The sequence below is a fragment of the Tympanuchus pallidicinctus genome, unplaced genomic scaffold, assembly GCF_026119805.1.
Source record: "Tympanuchus pallidicinctus isolate F22 unplaced genomic scaffold, pur_lepc_1.0 scaffold1, whole genome shotgun sequence".
NCBI classification, from domain to species: Eukaryota; Metazoa; Chordata; class Aves; order Galliformes; family Phasianidae; genus Tympanuchus; species Tympanuchus pallidicinctus.
In genome coordinates this window covers 106,353,381-106,368,655 of record NW_026294618.1, presented here as the reverse complement: position 1 = coordinate 106,368,655, position 15,275 = coordinate 106,353,381, and the positions used below count along the sequence as shown (strand labels likewise).

Sequence of the window (15,275 nt, the reverse complement as noted above, 5' to 3'; positions counted from 1 at the left end):
ATGAGGAGGAATTTAGCAGTTGTACCAGTTTCTGAGGGTAGTGGTTGGTTTGCTGTGCTAATGACCTCCACATCCCTAAGAATACCTTTCTGCCTCCTCTATTTTGCTTTCTCCAATGCCGTTCTTTTTCCTCTCCCATTCCTTTTGCAGGATCCAAGCAAAGATCCCTGGGCTGAAGCGCAAAACCGAGTAAAAAGCCCGAAGCAACTTATGGATAGGAAGTTCAGCTTTTAAGGGGGAAAATACTCATTTGGATTTACATGGGGAGGGTCAGGGTATAGCGAAACCCTTGACATTGCAGTGCAATTTCACAGATCTTTATTTTTTAGCAACGCAGTGTTTGAGGAAAAATAACTGTTTTGACTGCCATGTGTTTCATCATCTTAAGTATTGTAAGCTGCTATGTATGGATTTAAAACTAATCATCTTTCTTTATCCTGTGTGCAGCACTGGCTAATACAAAAGATTTGAGAAAGCTGTACATTTTGCTTATCAGAGGTAGGCGCTGCTGCGTTCAGAAGAGGTAGTGCAGGTGGAGCAGAGGAGAACACTTCCCAGTTTGTGCACTGTGTATGGTCTGTGTAGATTGATGCAGATTTTCTAAAATGAGATGTTTTAGAAGAATATACCATTTTAGCAAGTTTTGAAGAATCTTGCCTTTTTGGTATGAGTATAGCTGTATTGTGATTTTATTGTTTTATCAATTGCCAATATATATATATATATATGTGTTTCACAAAGCTTAGATCTTTCAGCTGCTCCACAGTGCTTCGTACGTCAGAGAACTGACTGATTCTGGACTAGCTCCATAGCACACAAGCTTGAGAAACTAAAACGTCTCTGTAAACACTAGCATCTGTTTAAAAGAAGCAAAAAAAGAGTAACGAACAAAGGAACCTCCACGTAAATTGAAATTACAGCATACACTTGGTTGCGCAAACGTACAGTAGTTAATTCTGAGCAAATAATTCTACAGTCTCTCAAACTCTGAACATGTGTGGACTGAATATCTCATGCTGCAAATGTTGTTTGGGAACTTCAAACCTTGTTATGCAAGAAATGGTCAATGAAAACATAAACACTTGCAGTTTAAGCTGTATTGAACTAAGTCTGTGGAATGCATTGTGAAATGTAAAACAAAAAACCAACAAAAAAATCAACAAAAAAGCAAAAAAAAAAAAACAACAAAAAAAAAAACCCCAAACAAAAAAACCCAAGTATCAATAAAGCTTATAGACTTAAAATAATACCGGCATTTTGCTTTCTTGAGGTAAGTTTAATATATTTGTGTTTATTTTAAGTTCCTCGTGCTTAAACATGCATTGTACATGGTGGTAGAAATAGTTTGTCAGATTTCGAGCAGTGTGAGTTGGTGGAGTTTTCATGGTACCTTTTCTTTCCGTCTGTGCAGCATGAAGCAGTTTGCTCAGCCCCAGCTGTGGTGGCTCACAGAGCAGCAGGAGGCCCTGCATTGCCACCCCCAGTCGCTCCTCAGCTGTCACTGAACCTTAGGGAGGTGAGATGGGAGTCTGCTAAAAGAGTTTCAGGGTCCTTGGCTGCTTGTTCTGAGGGGAGCCGTAAAGAAGTCAGTCCAGTATGTTTTCAGATGTTTGGTTTGTTTTCGGCGTCTGAGTCAGAGAGCTGGACATTGAAAACTGGTATCCAAATTTATTAGAGACACGGATGTTACATGAATGGCATTTTGACCATTGAAAAATAAATTCATGCACTAATGTATTAATTTACAGTATAATACATCCTCACTTCTGAACATTTACAGATAAAGCCAAACAATATAAACATAGAAATTTGCAAGTGCTTTCCTGACAGCTGCTATTGCTGTAAGGTAGTGGTAGCATTGCTGTCGATAGCTCCTGCTGCTGCACAGCTGCTTTTGGTCAGGATACAATCAGTGCGAAAGGCAAACATGACAACATAGGCCAAGAAGGTGCTCACTGACATCACCACCCAACGGGATTACACCATGTGATCCAAAAGGATTCCTTAAAAAACAAAACAGAAACTGCATAGGGACTCTTACTGTGTATCTGACAAACTGATCTTCTGTATAGTAATATAAGGCATTAATAAATTCAGTTTTAAAAAAAGCTGATTCTTTGAGGTTGCTGAAGCACTTTTGTGTGTTAAATATACATAGATCTGCTCCTTGAATGGGACAGCGGCTTGTTTCAGTGGTCAGCACTACAATATTCTGGGTCCAACTGCTGCTATCAGAGCTTGGTGTGGGAGTGTGAAGTGGCACAGCAGGACAGTTCCACAGCTCAGCATTTCATTGAGCTGAACTGGGACTAAAGCACTATTTAACATCACTTAAAGTCAGAACGTTCTCTTTTGGCCTTGAATTCTTTAGATTAAAAAACAATCCTGAAAGAACAAAGTCATTCCCATGTCACAAAATTGCCTGGGTTGAAAAGGACCACAATACTCATCTAGTTTTAACCCCCAGCTATGTGCAGGGCTGCCAACCAGCAGACCAAGCTGCCCCAAGCCACATCCAGCCTGGCTTTCAATGCCTCCAGGGCTGGGGCATCCACATCCTTCTTGAATAACCTCCTTGAATGTCCATTATCTCCATTATCATTTCACAGTGCCCAGATTTTCTGTTCCTTTTCAAAGTTTCACTTGAAAAAGTTGTTGAACTTTATTACTTTCTTTTCTTTCTCCAATTTCATTGTCCCTTGGTTTCTGGTCTTGCAGAAATGTTCATTAACAGTTGTTGAACAGTTCTGCTTCTCCTTTGTGAGCATCTGCTCCTGGTCTCCACTTCCACGTGGAAGCACCTCTCATTTCCTTGCAGCAGCTGCTGCCCTCCTGCCTGTGGTCACAGCTCAGGCTGCTGCAGAGGGTGCATGAAAAGCAATGACAGGAAGAGGAGTTCAAACTGAGCGCAGACGATGCTTTTCTCAAGGGCAGGAACACTTCTTGGGTACCTGAATGACGTGTTTTCTGAGACCAGGCAGCATGGGGCTGGCTGCCTGCTGAAGGGCCCAGGCCAGCAGTGTTCCCAGGGTCAGGAGATCCCTGTGGCAGAGTGGGGAGCACTGATTCCTGGTGGCTTTCAGAATACTTTCACAGATTTGATGGTCACTGCCTGGGCCGGCGTTTAATTAAACATGAAGTACATTTTCCTGCAACCAGAGAGACTACAGGAACACTCAAGGAATAACTTCCTCATTACTTGTGTTTAAAACCTTCCTTTTTGCCCCCTCCTGGCTCTGCTTTAGGTTAAGCTTCAAGTCCTAGCTGCAGCCAACCTCCCAGCATGAACTAACTGTGAACAGCATGGCAGGAAATGTTTGGCCTTACAGCCTGTGTAGGTTCCTGCTCACAGAAACATTCTGGAGTTTGTTTTTTAAAGGTATGAAAAACCAAAGCAGTACGCAGGGATAACATAAGAACACCTCTGGGCAGGGTGTGAGTGGTTAGCCCTCCTCTGTGTGGAAGTTTAGCACCATATGTTGAAAGCAGACTGGAGGGAGGCAAGATCGGAGGCCATACTAAGAGAAATATTGTTCAAAGGCACTTAATGGATAGAAAAATTTGCCAAAGAAACATATTTAAAAAAAAAAAAAAAGGATTTTAAGAGCTATACTTCACTTCTTTGATTACAGACAGCTGCAGTGTGAGCCCAGTGTCCTCATTAGCAGCCTGTGCTTCTATTGAGTGCACTGAGATTGAGTTTGAAGCAGGTGTGGTGAAAACATTTGTGAATGTTCGAGCCATGAATTTTGAAATTACACCAATTAAAGGGCCCAGCATTTTTCTCTGCATCCTCCCTTCTCCCACACGGTTTGAATAATACAGTATTAGGCAGTTACCTGTTCACTTTGGCCCACCTCGCTTACAAAACTTCCCTTCCAAACCTCAGCTCCCTGCTCTGGGATGTTGGTATTTGAGACACAAGAGCACATTCATGCTCACTACAGTCACAAGAAATCTGGAAAGATGAAATCCTCCAGCAGCATCAGGCAGCAGTCACAGCAGCTGAAGGGGGAGAGGCATCCGTGGCTGTCCGGTCCTGAGCCAGGGCTTGGGGTGGCAGCAACACAGCAGGAGCTGTCAGAGACATCGCCACACGAACACACTGCAAAGAAATTAATTGGTAGCTCATCACTTGATTGATACCACTGACTGATATTTTTTGAAGTCACCTCCAGCATCTCTTCTGTAAGAGAGTGGTGGACTAAGTGCACACTGCAGCACGCGCCTCCAGGTGAGGCAGAGGTGAGCCCAGCAGAACAGAAACACACTGCAGTGCCTTCCCCAGCAGCACCAGGGCTTTGTCTTCATGCACATGCATTCATGGACACATGGACGGACAAAGATGCAGACAGATGGACAGACAGGTGCACACAGACACACTCGGACCGACAGACGCATCCATGTGTGCACACACCTGCAGACACAGACACGTGGACGGGCACACTAACACAGAGCCACATGTGTACACACAGATGCACAGAGACGGGCAGACATGGATGGACAGAGACACAGACACACGAAGCCTCACACTGCCAGGCATCTACGCACCACAGACACGCATTCTCACACAGCAGCACGCACACAGCTACCAGAGCCACACACATCCTTCACACATGGCACGTGCACACTCCCACAGCCACACACAAAGCCAGAGCCCAATGCAGAGCCACGTGTGCACACAAAGCCCTCAGGAGCCCTACGCAGCCACAGCCATGCACTGCTGCACGCATCCACACACAGCTACAACCACAGCTACACTGCAGTGAGCACAGCCACACATCCCTACACATACAGCTGCACACCCAGAGCCACACACTGCTGTTGCACAGCTGCACAAAACAACACTTATGACAGACACCTACCCCTCCTCCCTGCACGCACACACACTTCCTGAATTTTTTCCCCTCTTTAAATTCAGACCCCTTTTGGGCAGGCTCCTCTGTTTGAATGGTTTTCTAAGTCTGCTGTGCTGTTTCTTCTGCTGGAATTCCTGTCCTGCCCTTTGCTGGGTGGGAACCCTGCAGTTATTTTGGTGTGACTGACATCCCCACCAGCTGTCTTTGATCTCAGTGCTCTTCAGACCCACACGGGGCTCCGTGCCAGCAGCAGGGGCTCCTTCAGCCACCTCCAGTCCCACAGCAGCTCCCAGCTCCATATTGGCATCAGGCAAGCTCTGCTTGAGCCAGCTGTTCCAGGAAGACAGCGAGCCAGGGAGTGCGGTGCAGGCACTGGGTGCTGAAGGCAAAGCATCAGACTGCAAGGTACTGCAAGGAGCTTTATCCAACAGCTGGCTCCAGGCCAAGCAGAGGAATAAATCAGCCACAATCAAGCATTAAATAGAGCACTGCAAAACTAAGAAAAGCAAACCTCAGATTTCAGCAGGCAGCAATGAATGCAGCCTGAGCCCAGAAGGGCAGTGCATGCACTGCTGCAGATTTGGCAAAGGTGCACAGTGAATTTTCTAATTCTTCATCATGAAAATAAATGAAAATAAATAATACCTGCAGTCATCTCCTCCTGTGCTGATCACGTACTTGTCATCATGAGAAAAGCGTATGTTGGTAACGTGTGCAGAATGCCCAAAATACCGCTTGTGTTTGGCCTGGTGGAAAAAGAAAAAAAGTTCAGGATTTCATTACGCCATCGTAGTGCTGAGGAGCAACAATGCTGACCTGTGAGCATTCCCTTCGAGCCCCCACTATCCAAACTCAGCACCTGCTTCCGAGCACTGCACCTTCCCCTGTGCCGGAAGGCAGCAATGCCCCCCAGCAGCCAGCAGCAGCCTGCAGCTGACCCACTGCACCACGCTCTCCTTAAAGCCACGTGCTAAGGAATGTGAACGTGGGGAAAGTAAGCTGCTTAGAGTGAAGGAAAACAAAACCTCCACTTACAAATTTTTCTGTGCATGGGAAATCAAACAGCTTCACCAGACCAAAGTCATCCCCTGTGACTATATTCAGGCCAGCATGGGTCACACATGCACAATTGACATCTGCCTTATCTGCATTTCGTGGCCAAATTCCAATGACTTCATCTCCAAGAATGCTGTTCCAAAAGGAAGTTAAAAAAAGAATGTTAGACCATAATACTTTCTTGCTGCTGCAGAGCATCCTGATAGAAAACCGTTCCTTACAAGCAAGCCTTCTCCCACTAAACCACTGCACAGAGCAGTGCTCCCACAATGGAGCCCATCACAGCAATGCACCTGTGTTGTGTGACTCCAAAACCAGCTCTAACCACACATCCTGAGGTTTATCTCCTGTGAAACTACTCCCCTCATTCTGCAGCAGCAGCTTGTGTAGCTCTGGCCTTGCCTGTCCTTGTGAGCCTGTACGTAACTGCTCACAGAGCTTTTTACAATGATGTTCTCTTACCCTAAGGTTGTGGAATGAATGAATGCTCCTTTGGAGCTGAGCATTTCTCAGAGGAGCTGTCTTCCCCTTAGTTGAGGTTCTGTGCAGTTACTGCTGTTTTACCCACATACTGATGCCTCTGCCCCATTCCCACAATCTGTCCAAAGAGTCCTTAGAAATGAGAAATTCAGGGCAGATTTTTCAGCTTGCTCCATGGCAGAGCAGTAAGAGTGGGAGGATTCTCACTTACCTTACCCTAAAGCCTGCCTGTACCATCCCTGTGTTTGCTGCCAGATGGGCTCCTGGCCTGTTCCACTTTCTACAGTAAGAGCACAGCCACGGATTTGTAAAGGTGTGGGGAGGGCCCTATATAAATGCACGTCAGCAGATATGTTCTAACGGTAGCCACAACCCCCTTCTGTACAATCAGCTCATGTTTCCACACCTCCTATGCTGCTCGTGTTCACTGTGGGTTAAGGTAGCAACCTATCCTAGCGTGCCAATAAAAGTAAAGCTGTAACAGCATAGAAATCTGGAACAAATGGCAACAATCAGCACGGATATCTGACAGCATTAATGACACTACGCAGAGCATGACACCAACCAACATCAAGAGTGTTGAAAAACATGTGTTAGAGGCCTCTGTGGAAGTGGAGTGTGTACCCCTCTCTTACAGGCTTGCCAAACCCTGGGATATTCTATGTGTATGGTGTACACAGTTCGACCTTGTGCACTGTATTGTATTCTCCATTGTACTTGTCCCCAGTCAGGCAGAACTTTTTAGTTTCTAGTGTTTGCTTTTGTTCTGCTTTGTTTTTTTACCTTGTCCATGTGGCCCATGTGATCTTTTCTATCGTGGCAGTATCTGTTATTTGCTTTCCTAGTGGCACCTCATGGACTTGACGCTTATAGGCACCGGTTGATACCTGAATGCAGGAAAGGAAAAGCTATAAACTTCACTGTAAATACATTGATTTCTTCTGTAAAGAACTGCAGTGGTAACAGTAGTAATAGTAATATCAGGAAATAAACATCTAGGATGCATTTTTCTTTTTAGCTTGCTATAATTCTTGATATGTGATATAAAGGAATAACAGTGACAGGGCGACAAGTGAATCAAGTGTTTCAATGCGTATGGATGGATTTCCTTTCAGCTGTATACTCTCTAGTTTACCTCAACCCAATGTTACTAGATCAGGAAAGTTTAAGAAGGAAGTGACTCACGCATAAATTCAGCTTGCCATCTTGCCATTATGCCTGATAACCAGTCACAGGAAACAGAAACAAGGCTGCCCACACACGACATACCTGAATGTACCTGCTGTCGGCAGAAAAATCCATCTGGATGACAAAACTTGCAATATCTTTGCAGTAGCCTATTCGGTTTAGGGTTGTACCTTGAGTGAGATCATAGAAATCTACAGTATGCTCTTGGGAACCCACAGCCAAAAACCTGTTATCTGGGCTGATCCTAGACAACAAGACACAGAATGAGGATATAATTTACTGTTTCTGTGCAAGATTTGCTTTTGCTTCCCGTGATAACACAAAAGGGCAAATCAATTTTACTGGAAAACAAGACAAACCTTGTATCAATAGGGAAATTCAGTCCAAATCAAATTTGGTGCTTCATAGGCAGATGACATCATATATTGTTAACTGAGGTTAACATTGCACTTGTATAGAGTGCACAGTATGATATGAAGAACATTAATCCTCTGTGAGAAAGGAACAGGATTTGCAATTTTACAATGCATTATTATATTCATTCCCAGAATCGTAACTCCACAGTGTACAAATTACTGGTAGACAGAGATGAATTCATCACAATAAATAAATGAATGAACTTGGCCCTATGGGACTATTTCCAGAGGAAGGGCTGTGTCCTTGCAGAGCTCAGGCCTGCTGGACATACCTAATATCCTGAATTGCAGACTTCCTGTCTCGCTTCTTGCCCCACACCTTAAGGCTGTTAACCAGTAAGATCACAAACTCTCCGTTCTTCATGCCGATGGCGACCATCTCTCCATCAGGACTGTAGGCAGCACATCTTGCTGGGTGACCCAGGTTGACTTTGTTCAGGAGTTTCTGCGTGAACAAAAGCGACGGCAACAAACCTCCCTGTGGAAAAGCCTCCGAGCAAATGGAAAGCTTCCAAACACTGAGTACGAAAGCCGCTCATTAGAAACAAGTTCTGTAGAGTTTCCTCTAAATAGAAATCTGAAATTTCACATGAAAATCACACCCACCAGACATATGTTGCAAAACAGGCTTCAAATGGAGGTGCAATTAAAATGGGTGTTCCACGTTTGCAGCTATCTTGCTGCAGGAGAACTTCAACTTTGAATTGCAAAGCATGTTACTTACCAAAGAAGGAAATGGATTTTTTTAATCCCATTGCCTTCAGAGGGCTATTCTACAATTTCTGAGCAATATTTTCTATTATTTTACCATTTGCTATACGGAAACATAGCAAAACACTTTTGCCATTTCAATTATCTGGGTGCACTAATAATGCTAACAATTTCTGATATTAGAAATGAGCCTATCTCAGGTAACTAGCTTTTGAAAAAATTGATGTAGCTTGGCATAACCAGAAGTCCTTGTTATTTTTAATATTCTTGTTGGTTAATGCAGTTTGACGTCGGAAAAAAAATACTGCTGATCTACATATATGCCATCTCATCCATTGTAAAGAAAGGCTCTAAAAGTGTTGGAGTCATGCTCGCCAGTGAGGCAAGCTTATTGGAAGGATGTGCATATTAGCCACGGATCTGTGTCAGCACAGAAGTAAAATGCTTTCTTACTGCACCAGTCTGCAGTTCTAGGTCAAATCTCTGCTTTTTACAACGTTATATCAGAAATAACACAAAACAAAAGGCACTCCATTAACACAAACTCATGCAGCTGCATCTCATTGCAAGTAGCTTGCTTTTGGGAAGAGCAGCATGGTACTTCACCAATGCCTTGCTTCTTCACACGGCCACACAGCAGGAAATGCTAAGCACCAGAACAACAAACACAACTGTTGTTTCACTTGGCTGCTCAAAGGTGCACACAGGGCTGGAGCAGTGCATGTTGTGCAGTTGGAAAAATGCACGGCTGTATCAAATTATCACTTTTCATTGCATTATTTTCAGTTGAGCAATACTCACTTTGTCACATAGGTCCCAGATTCTTGCCGTCCCATCATTGCTGGCAGAGATAAATAAGTCTTTTGAGGGGTGCGTCGCTAAGCCCCAGATCTCCCCTTCCATGTGACAGTCAATTAATAAGTTTGAAGCAGCATTTTTTTCTCCTACTTCCAGGATTTCTCCGTCTTTTGTTCCCACTAAAATTTTCCCCTGTTTGTATTAAAAAATAACTAAATAAATAAATGGGATAACATAACACACAGTAAGATATCCAAGTGTTATAGAAATATCTGTGATAACCCATCCTAATTTATAGTGGTCGTCCATGCAGAATCTTAAGAACAGGAGATAAACCACTGATAGATTCACACCTGGAGATCTGATATCGTATGCTGGTGCTACTATTGAGTGGTGGCAGTGGACCTCCCTCTTGCCATTTGCATTCAGATCCAAGTGTTTACATACAGGCTGGGACAGCACGATTCTCATACCGCTGAGGTGACTTAATGTCACTTCTGGACAATAATATAAACGTCAAACAAGGTGTTATCAGTTAGACCAGTGTGGTGCACCTATGTTAGCTGGACTGCCACGGTCTGAACCGCAGGAGCCTTTCCAGCAAAGCCCTGGTTCAGAACAGTCCCCTCCTTTGTGTCTCCTGTCCAGTCTTCACCAACAACAGCACGCAGCGACGCATGCCACGCAGTGAAGCCTGCCACGTTGCCTCTCTCACCTTCCCTCTGCAGACGGAGCGCACGCACTCGATGAGCTGCCCTGTCTCGAGCTGAAAGGCTCTGCACCGTTTCATCTCCTGGTCCCACAGCTTTACGGCCCCTCCTTCCTTAGTGCTGGAAAGCAGAACGTTGTGTTACACAGATGTCTCCTGCATGGGCTACCAGAGATCCCACACATCAATCTGCATCCCTTCTTACTAAGGACACCTCACTACACTATAGGGTAATGTAAAGCAAGTAACAAAAAGGTGGCAGATAACACAACCATTCAGTATGTCTTGTATTGATGAATTAAAAATGATGTGAGAAAGAAGGAAGCTGTGTGCTTTAGGAAGAGTATAATATGTCTTACGGTCTCTCCTTGCCTCCTGTAACAATAAGTCCATCTCGAAGGGTGGTGTACATTGTAAACACCGGTCCTGTGTGAGCTTTTGCCACAAGTCTGACCAGAAAATGGTCCTTCCAGACATAGACGTCTCCATTTATGGCACCAGTAAACGTAAGGTTATTCTGCAACAGATAGGAACAATCTCTGATGTGATTAATATCTCAGCATCTTTGTGCAGCTTGAATTAAAATTATTTAGGTACTGCATTTCCTGAGAAAATCAACCATGCAATGACCACAGGAATTAAAATCACACACACTGAGAATAATGTGTTTAATCACTGTGCTATGATGGTGTCTCTTTGAGGTACCATAATTAACATAGACCAGAGTGTAGGGCACATTCACTTCATGCATTTCACCTTGGAATTTCCAATGCACGTGCTGCTTTTGCCATGCATGTACTGTCATATCTCCTGCTGCATACACGGGCAGCAGGTTATCACTTCTGAATTTCAGGTGACATTTCTTTCTTGAGTACGTGCCCATGGAAATCCCACTGCCTTCAAGATACTGAAAATAAAGGCTTTAAGACTAAGTGCAGAACTGGCTCAATCTTGTACCTAATTGAAGCACCATGGCAATTGCACAACTGAACGGGAAACAGTAGTGAGCATTCTGCATGGAAAACGTGCTTCTGGAGTGTGCTGTTAAATGGAAAGGCTTGCTGCAGGTGAAAAGGCACAACTGCAATCCCACTGGATTCTGTAGCAACAGTATGTGCCTTTTAAACATCTTGAATGATCCCTAAGTGACTGTAAAGGGGAAAACCGGCTTAGCTGTATTGAAAAATACAGAAAAATTCCGCGTAAATGAAAAGCATCTCATCTCCTCTTTGGCAGGAAGAAGGAAAAGTGTTCCCAGTTGTCATGTCCTGATAGCATAAAGAACTAAATACAGCATCACCTTCAAGTTCACTGGTAGATACAAGGGAAAAAAATGTTAGAGAACCCTTTGCTAAGGGCTCACAGGGAAGTTTCACGTTCTGCAATAAACAGGAGAAGAATCTAGTGATGAAACTGGTGGAAAGAATTTGCCAAATGAATTTGCTACTGTTAGAGACAAAAATGTAGTGTAGCTGCATGCCAGCATGACCTGCTGCCTTTGGCATTAGATGGACCTGGATGAGAAAAGCCCATGGATGCACAAAGGAGCAGAGGGAACGTACTCAGCCCCTCCTCTGTTCAGGATAACTTACTCATGCTCCTGTGACATGCATTCTTATTGCCAGTGGGATTCAGTGACACACACTTAAGGAAGAAAACAACATCCTGAACAAATGACGTGTGCTGACGGAGTGGAGTTCATCTGCTGGTTTTGAATGTTCTCCTCACAGCACATTAGTTTTATCGTGTTAAAAAACAAAAGTTGATCTGTGCGTTGAACAGATTGTTTTCCTCCACTATGAAGTCTAAAGCACAGTGCTATGGCTCCTCAGTAAACATACAGGAAAATCCTATGAACTGTCAACAGGAGCTGAATCACACGTCATACCCAACACTGTCAGTGGAAAAAGAGGTTACACAATTACAGTATCAATTACACTGTAATTAACAAAAAAAAATATTCACTGACAGAGAAACCCCGCCCAATTTAGAAAAATTAAATGAGGATCTAAAGATGCACAAGTCTCACGTTAGAGGTTCAACTATTCCACAAGATCTCCACGTTCTTGCACCATTCACAGTGTGCTGGATCTCTCAGTAAAAACGTGTTATAAAATTCTGTAGCAAGTAACTTGAACTCACTGCTCCGAAGGCAACAGAAAGCATGGTTTGCATTTTGGCATCTTCCATGGAACCAATGACTCCTTTCTTACACAGCAAAGCACTGCCAGCCAATGTCCAGAACTTCATGTGTTTTACCCCCACAGACACAAACTGAGTGTCCGAGTCTGGGCGGAACTCTACAACAAATATCCTCTCCAGGTGTCCTCCCCTGCTAGCAACTTTAGCCCCTGTTTTAATTAGGAAAGCATAAAAATACAGTTAGATCTACCTGCCAAATTAAGCCCTGGGTTGATTTTATAAAACAAAATTACTTGGTATTAGGTTGGAAAACTCTGTCCCAGATGCCGAAAGCTAAGCATATCCCAACATTATTTAAAGCAGCAACCATTTTAATTCATGCAGCCTGCTAGGTCCCTGGGTGTTCCACTACAGCTGACAGTTTGAGGATATTAATAGCACAATTTGTCTCCCAGGTACTGAAGTACCATTAAAACACTGAGTGTCATCAACAAGTTGCATTACGCAGAAGATGAGCAGTGCCTCCTCTTAATGAACTTTTAAACACAGCAGGACTGCTGCATTTCCTGAACCAACTGCTCTGCGCAGGGATGTCAGATACTCTACGCATCTTTTGGATATAATTGCAATCAGGGTGATGCAATGCCTGCTTCTGCAGTGGAGGAGGCAGGAGACAGGCACTGAGCACAGGTGTGTGCAGAGAAAACTGAAAATCTGGGGACGTTTTGAAGTAAAGCAGGAAAATATCTTGAGAACTGAGACACTCTTGCCTCAATTCCCAATTGTGATAACCACTGTCTGGAAATGACTTCTTAAAGGCCTAAGCACTGCATACAGTTTCAAATCCGAGCATTTTCAGCATAGCAAGAAAACACTTCCCTCAATTTCAGGGAATTATATGTTGAATGTAATCTCCTTATTTCTGTTTACAAGAGAAATTTAAGCTTATTTTCTCATCGATATTTTCTTGCGCTTTGTTTTCTTCCTGCAATTGACTCTGAGACTGCAGGGAGCCATTTCACTCAGAGTAAGAACATAAACCTATGCCAGTGACTTGAAAGGAAAAGCAAATAACTGCATACAGATCTGCCAGACTGAAGGAATGCGTGTTTTCCAGTTACCTTCCTGCCACCTCCACACGGTGATGGTGTGCTCTGGATCGACTCCTACTGAAACCAGAAGTTTGCCCGTTGCACTGAAGTTAACGTAGTTGACTCCTTTGGTGTGGAAGCAACGTAGCATTGAAATTGTTTGCTTACTCATAGCATCCCATACGTGAATTGTGGGAGTCGTACCTACACGGAAAAAGATGTATTAAAAGAAAATTAATTCAGCATCTTGAAAGCTTCAGTGCAAAATATGCATTTTTCAAGAACATTGAACCTAAACAGACACTTAAGTTTGGTTGTTTGTTTTTTTTTTTAAGATTAAAAGTACTCAAAAAAATCATGTCTTGAAAAAAAAATAAACCAAAAACAAACCAGGGAAATCATTGCATTTCATGGAAGAAGACAAATGCCAAAAGAACAACGCAACATTTTTGAAGAACCTCATGCAAAAGAAATTATCTGTGGATGCTCCACTTGTATCCGCGGTTGACACAGATACAATGAGGTAACAGGAAACTTTTACATAACTCTGCTGACTAGAATGCACAAACGAATCAGCCTTACCTGAAAATTCTGTCATATCACCTGCATTGTGAGAGCAATGGCAAATGAGGAAGCACCAAGGGAAAACAATAAGTGAAGTAAGTCATGTTTCTAATGCTGAAGTGCCAGCATCAGCACCAGAAGTAAAAAAAAAAAAAAAAAAGATAAAAAAATTAAAAGTTTGAAAATGGATATGGATTAAATCAACAAAACAAATAAGCAGGAATATTGTTGAACTTAATTTTGAGTATATTGTCTTTTATACACAAATATTGCAACAATATTTAGTACTTCTCAGTTTTAAAAATGGTATTTAAAAGAAATGGTAAAGACATGCAGTTTTTAAAGATTACTAAATTTAAAACTAATATGAATCTACAATGATCCAGAATCCCAACCAAAATCAGAAACACTGATTTCATGGGCTCCTATGATGGAATTAAAAGACAGGCTTAATGTCACCTGCTTTGGGTCACAGAAATCAGTATTCTGGACCAGGGCTCTGACTGTATGAATACGTTCTCTTTTTCATTCAACATTCCAATTGAAAAGACAACGCTCCGTACAGGCAGCAGAGATGGTTTGCCAAGGCCTTCACCTACTGCCACTTTCCAGCTTTGTTATAAAGTTATATATTACAGAAGCCACTGCTTTCAGACTGAAATGAATGAGAATGACTCTGTTATTCATGACATTGATTTTTCCAGCATTACCCTGGTATAAGTGAAAAGCAACACATCCCTCCGTAAGCCTGGGACAAACAGTCCTGATGTTCCCTACAGCTTTTACTTCTCCAAAAGGCATTGGTGACTGATCTCTAGAGGTCCCTTCCAGCCCCTACAATTCTGAACTTTGTAATTTCATGGGACTCTTCGTGTAAATAACATATCAACACATATGGTCTCAGGATCAGCCTTACATGCATCGTAACTTCTGCTGAGGTTCCACTCTAACCCTTTCCTTTTTTGTATTAGTTTTGAATTTCTGCAAGGGAAATGGTCATTATTCTATTTTCACAGCTAAGTGCTTTATGGCTAAACAGTGCTTTGGATACTGGAAAGAAAGAGGAAATCCTGTGAAGCTTATAATTACATATGAATGAGAAGATTTAGTGCTGTTCAAAAACGCTTGTTTTCGGAAATATCCTTGCAGTACAATTAACTCTAAAATCCAATGACACAATCAGAGATGAAACTGCTGTAGATAGACTGAAATGATAGAAATAATTAAGCTTCAGGATTTTCTCAAGATCAAAAAAAAAAAA

The 15,275-nt window shown here is 42.9% G+C and overlaps 2 protein-coding genes across 13 annotated transcripts in view; one reads left to right on the top strand and one right to left on the bottom strand.

Moving 5' to 3' along the window:
• The window catches only part of RTN4 (reticulon 4), a 38,135-nt gene extending 37,042 nt beyond the window's left edge, over positions 1 to 1,093 (top strand). For all 8 annotated transcript variants that reach the window (XM_052701983.1, XM_052701976.1, XM_052701925.1 and 5 more), the window contains one exon: positions 151 to 1,093. In XM_052701983.1, the coding sequence (XP_052557943.1) occupies positions 151 to 193 (43 nt within the window). In that variant the 3' untranslated portion in view covers positions 194 to 1,093. The remainder of the gene's footprint in view (positions 1 to 150) is intronic.
• EML6 (EMAP like 6) overlaps positions 793 to 15,275 on the bottom strand; it is a 104,309-nt gene continuing 89,826 nt past the window's right edge. For 3 of the 5 annotated variants that reach the window (XM_052701892.1, XM_052701902.1, XM_052701910.1), the window contains 12 exons: positions 14,033 to 14,053; positions 13,481 to 13,654; positions 12,360 to 12,568; positions 10,577 to 10,734; positions 10,224 to 10,338; positions 9,512 to 9,700; positions 8,272 to 8,444; positions 7,665 to 7,827; positions 7,179 to 7,282; positions 5,895 to 6,048; positions 5,505 to 5,605; positions 793 to 4,105 (listed from right to left, as the gene is read on the bottom strand). In XM_052701892.1, coding sequence (XP_052557852.1) covers positions 4,081 to 4,105; positions 5,505 to 5,605; positions 5,895 to 6,048; positions 7,179 to 7,282; positions 7,665 to 7,827; positions 8,272 to 8,444; positions 9,512 to 9,700; positions 10,224 to 10,338; positions 10,577 to 10,734; positions 12,360 to 12,568; positions 13,481 to 13,654; positions 14,033 to 14,053 — 1,586 coding nt within the window. In that variant the 3' untranslated portion in view covers positions 793 to 4,080. Of the gene's footprint in view, positions 4,106 to 5,504; positions 5,606 to 5,894; positions 6,049 to 7,178; positions 7,283 to 7,664; positions 7,828 to 8,271; positions 8,445 to 9,511; positions 9,701 to 10,223; positions 10,339 to 10,576; positions 10,735 to 12,359; positions 12,569 to 13,480; positions 13,655 to 14,032; positions 14,129 to 15,275 lie in introns of those variants that run through there. The other 2 variants (XM_052701896.1, XR_008210759.1) reach the window with 2 other exon arrangements.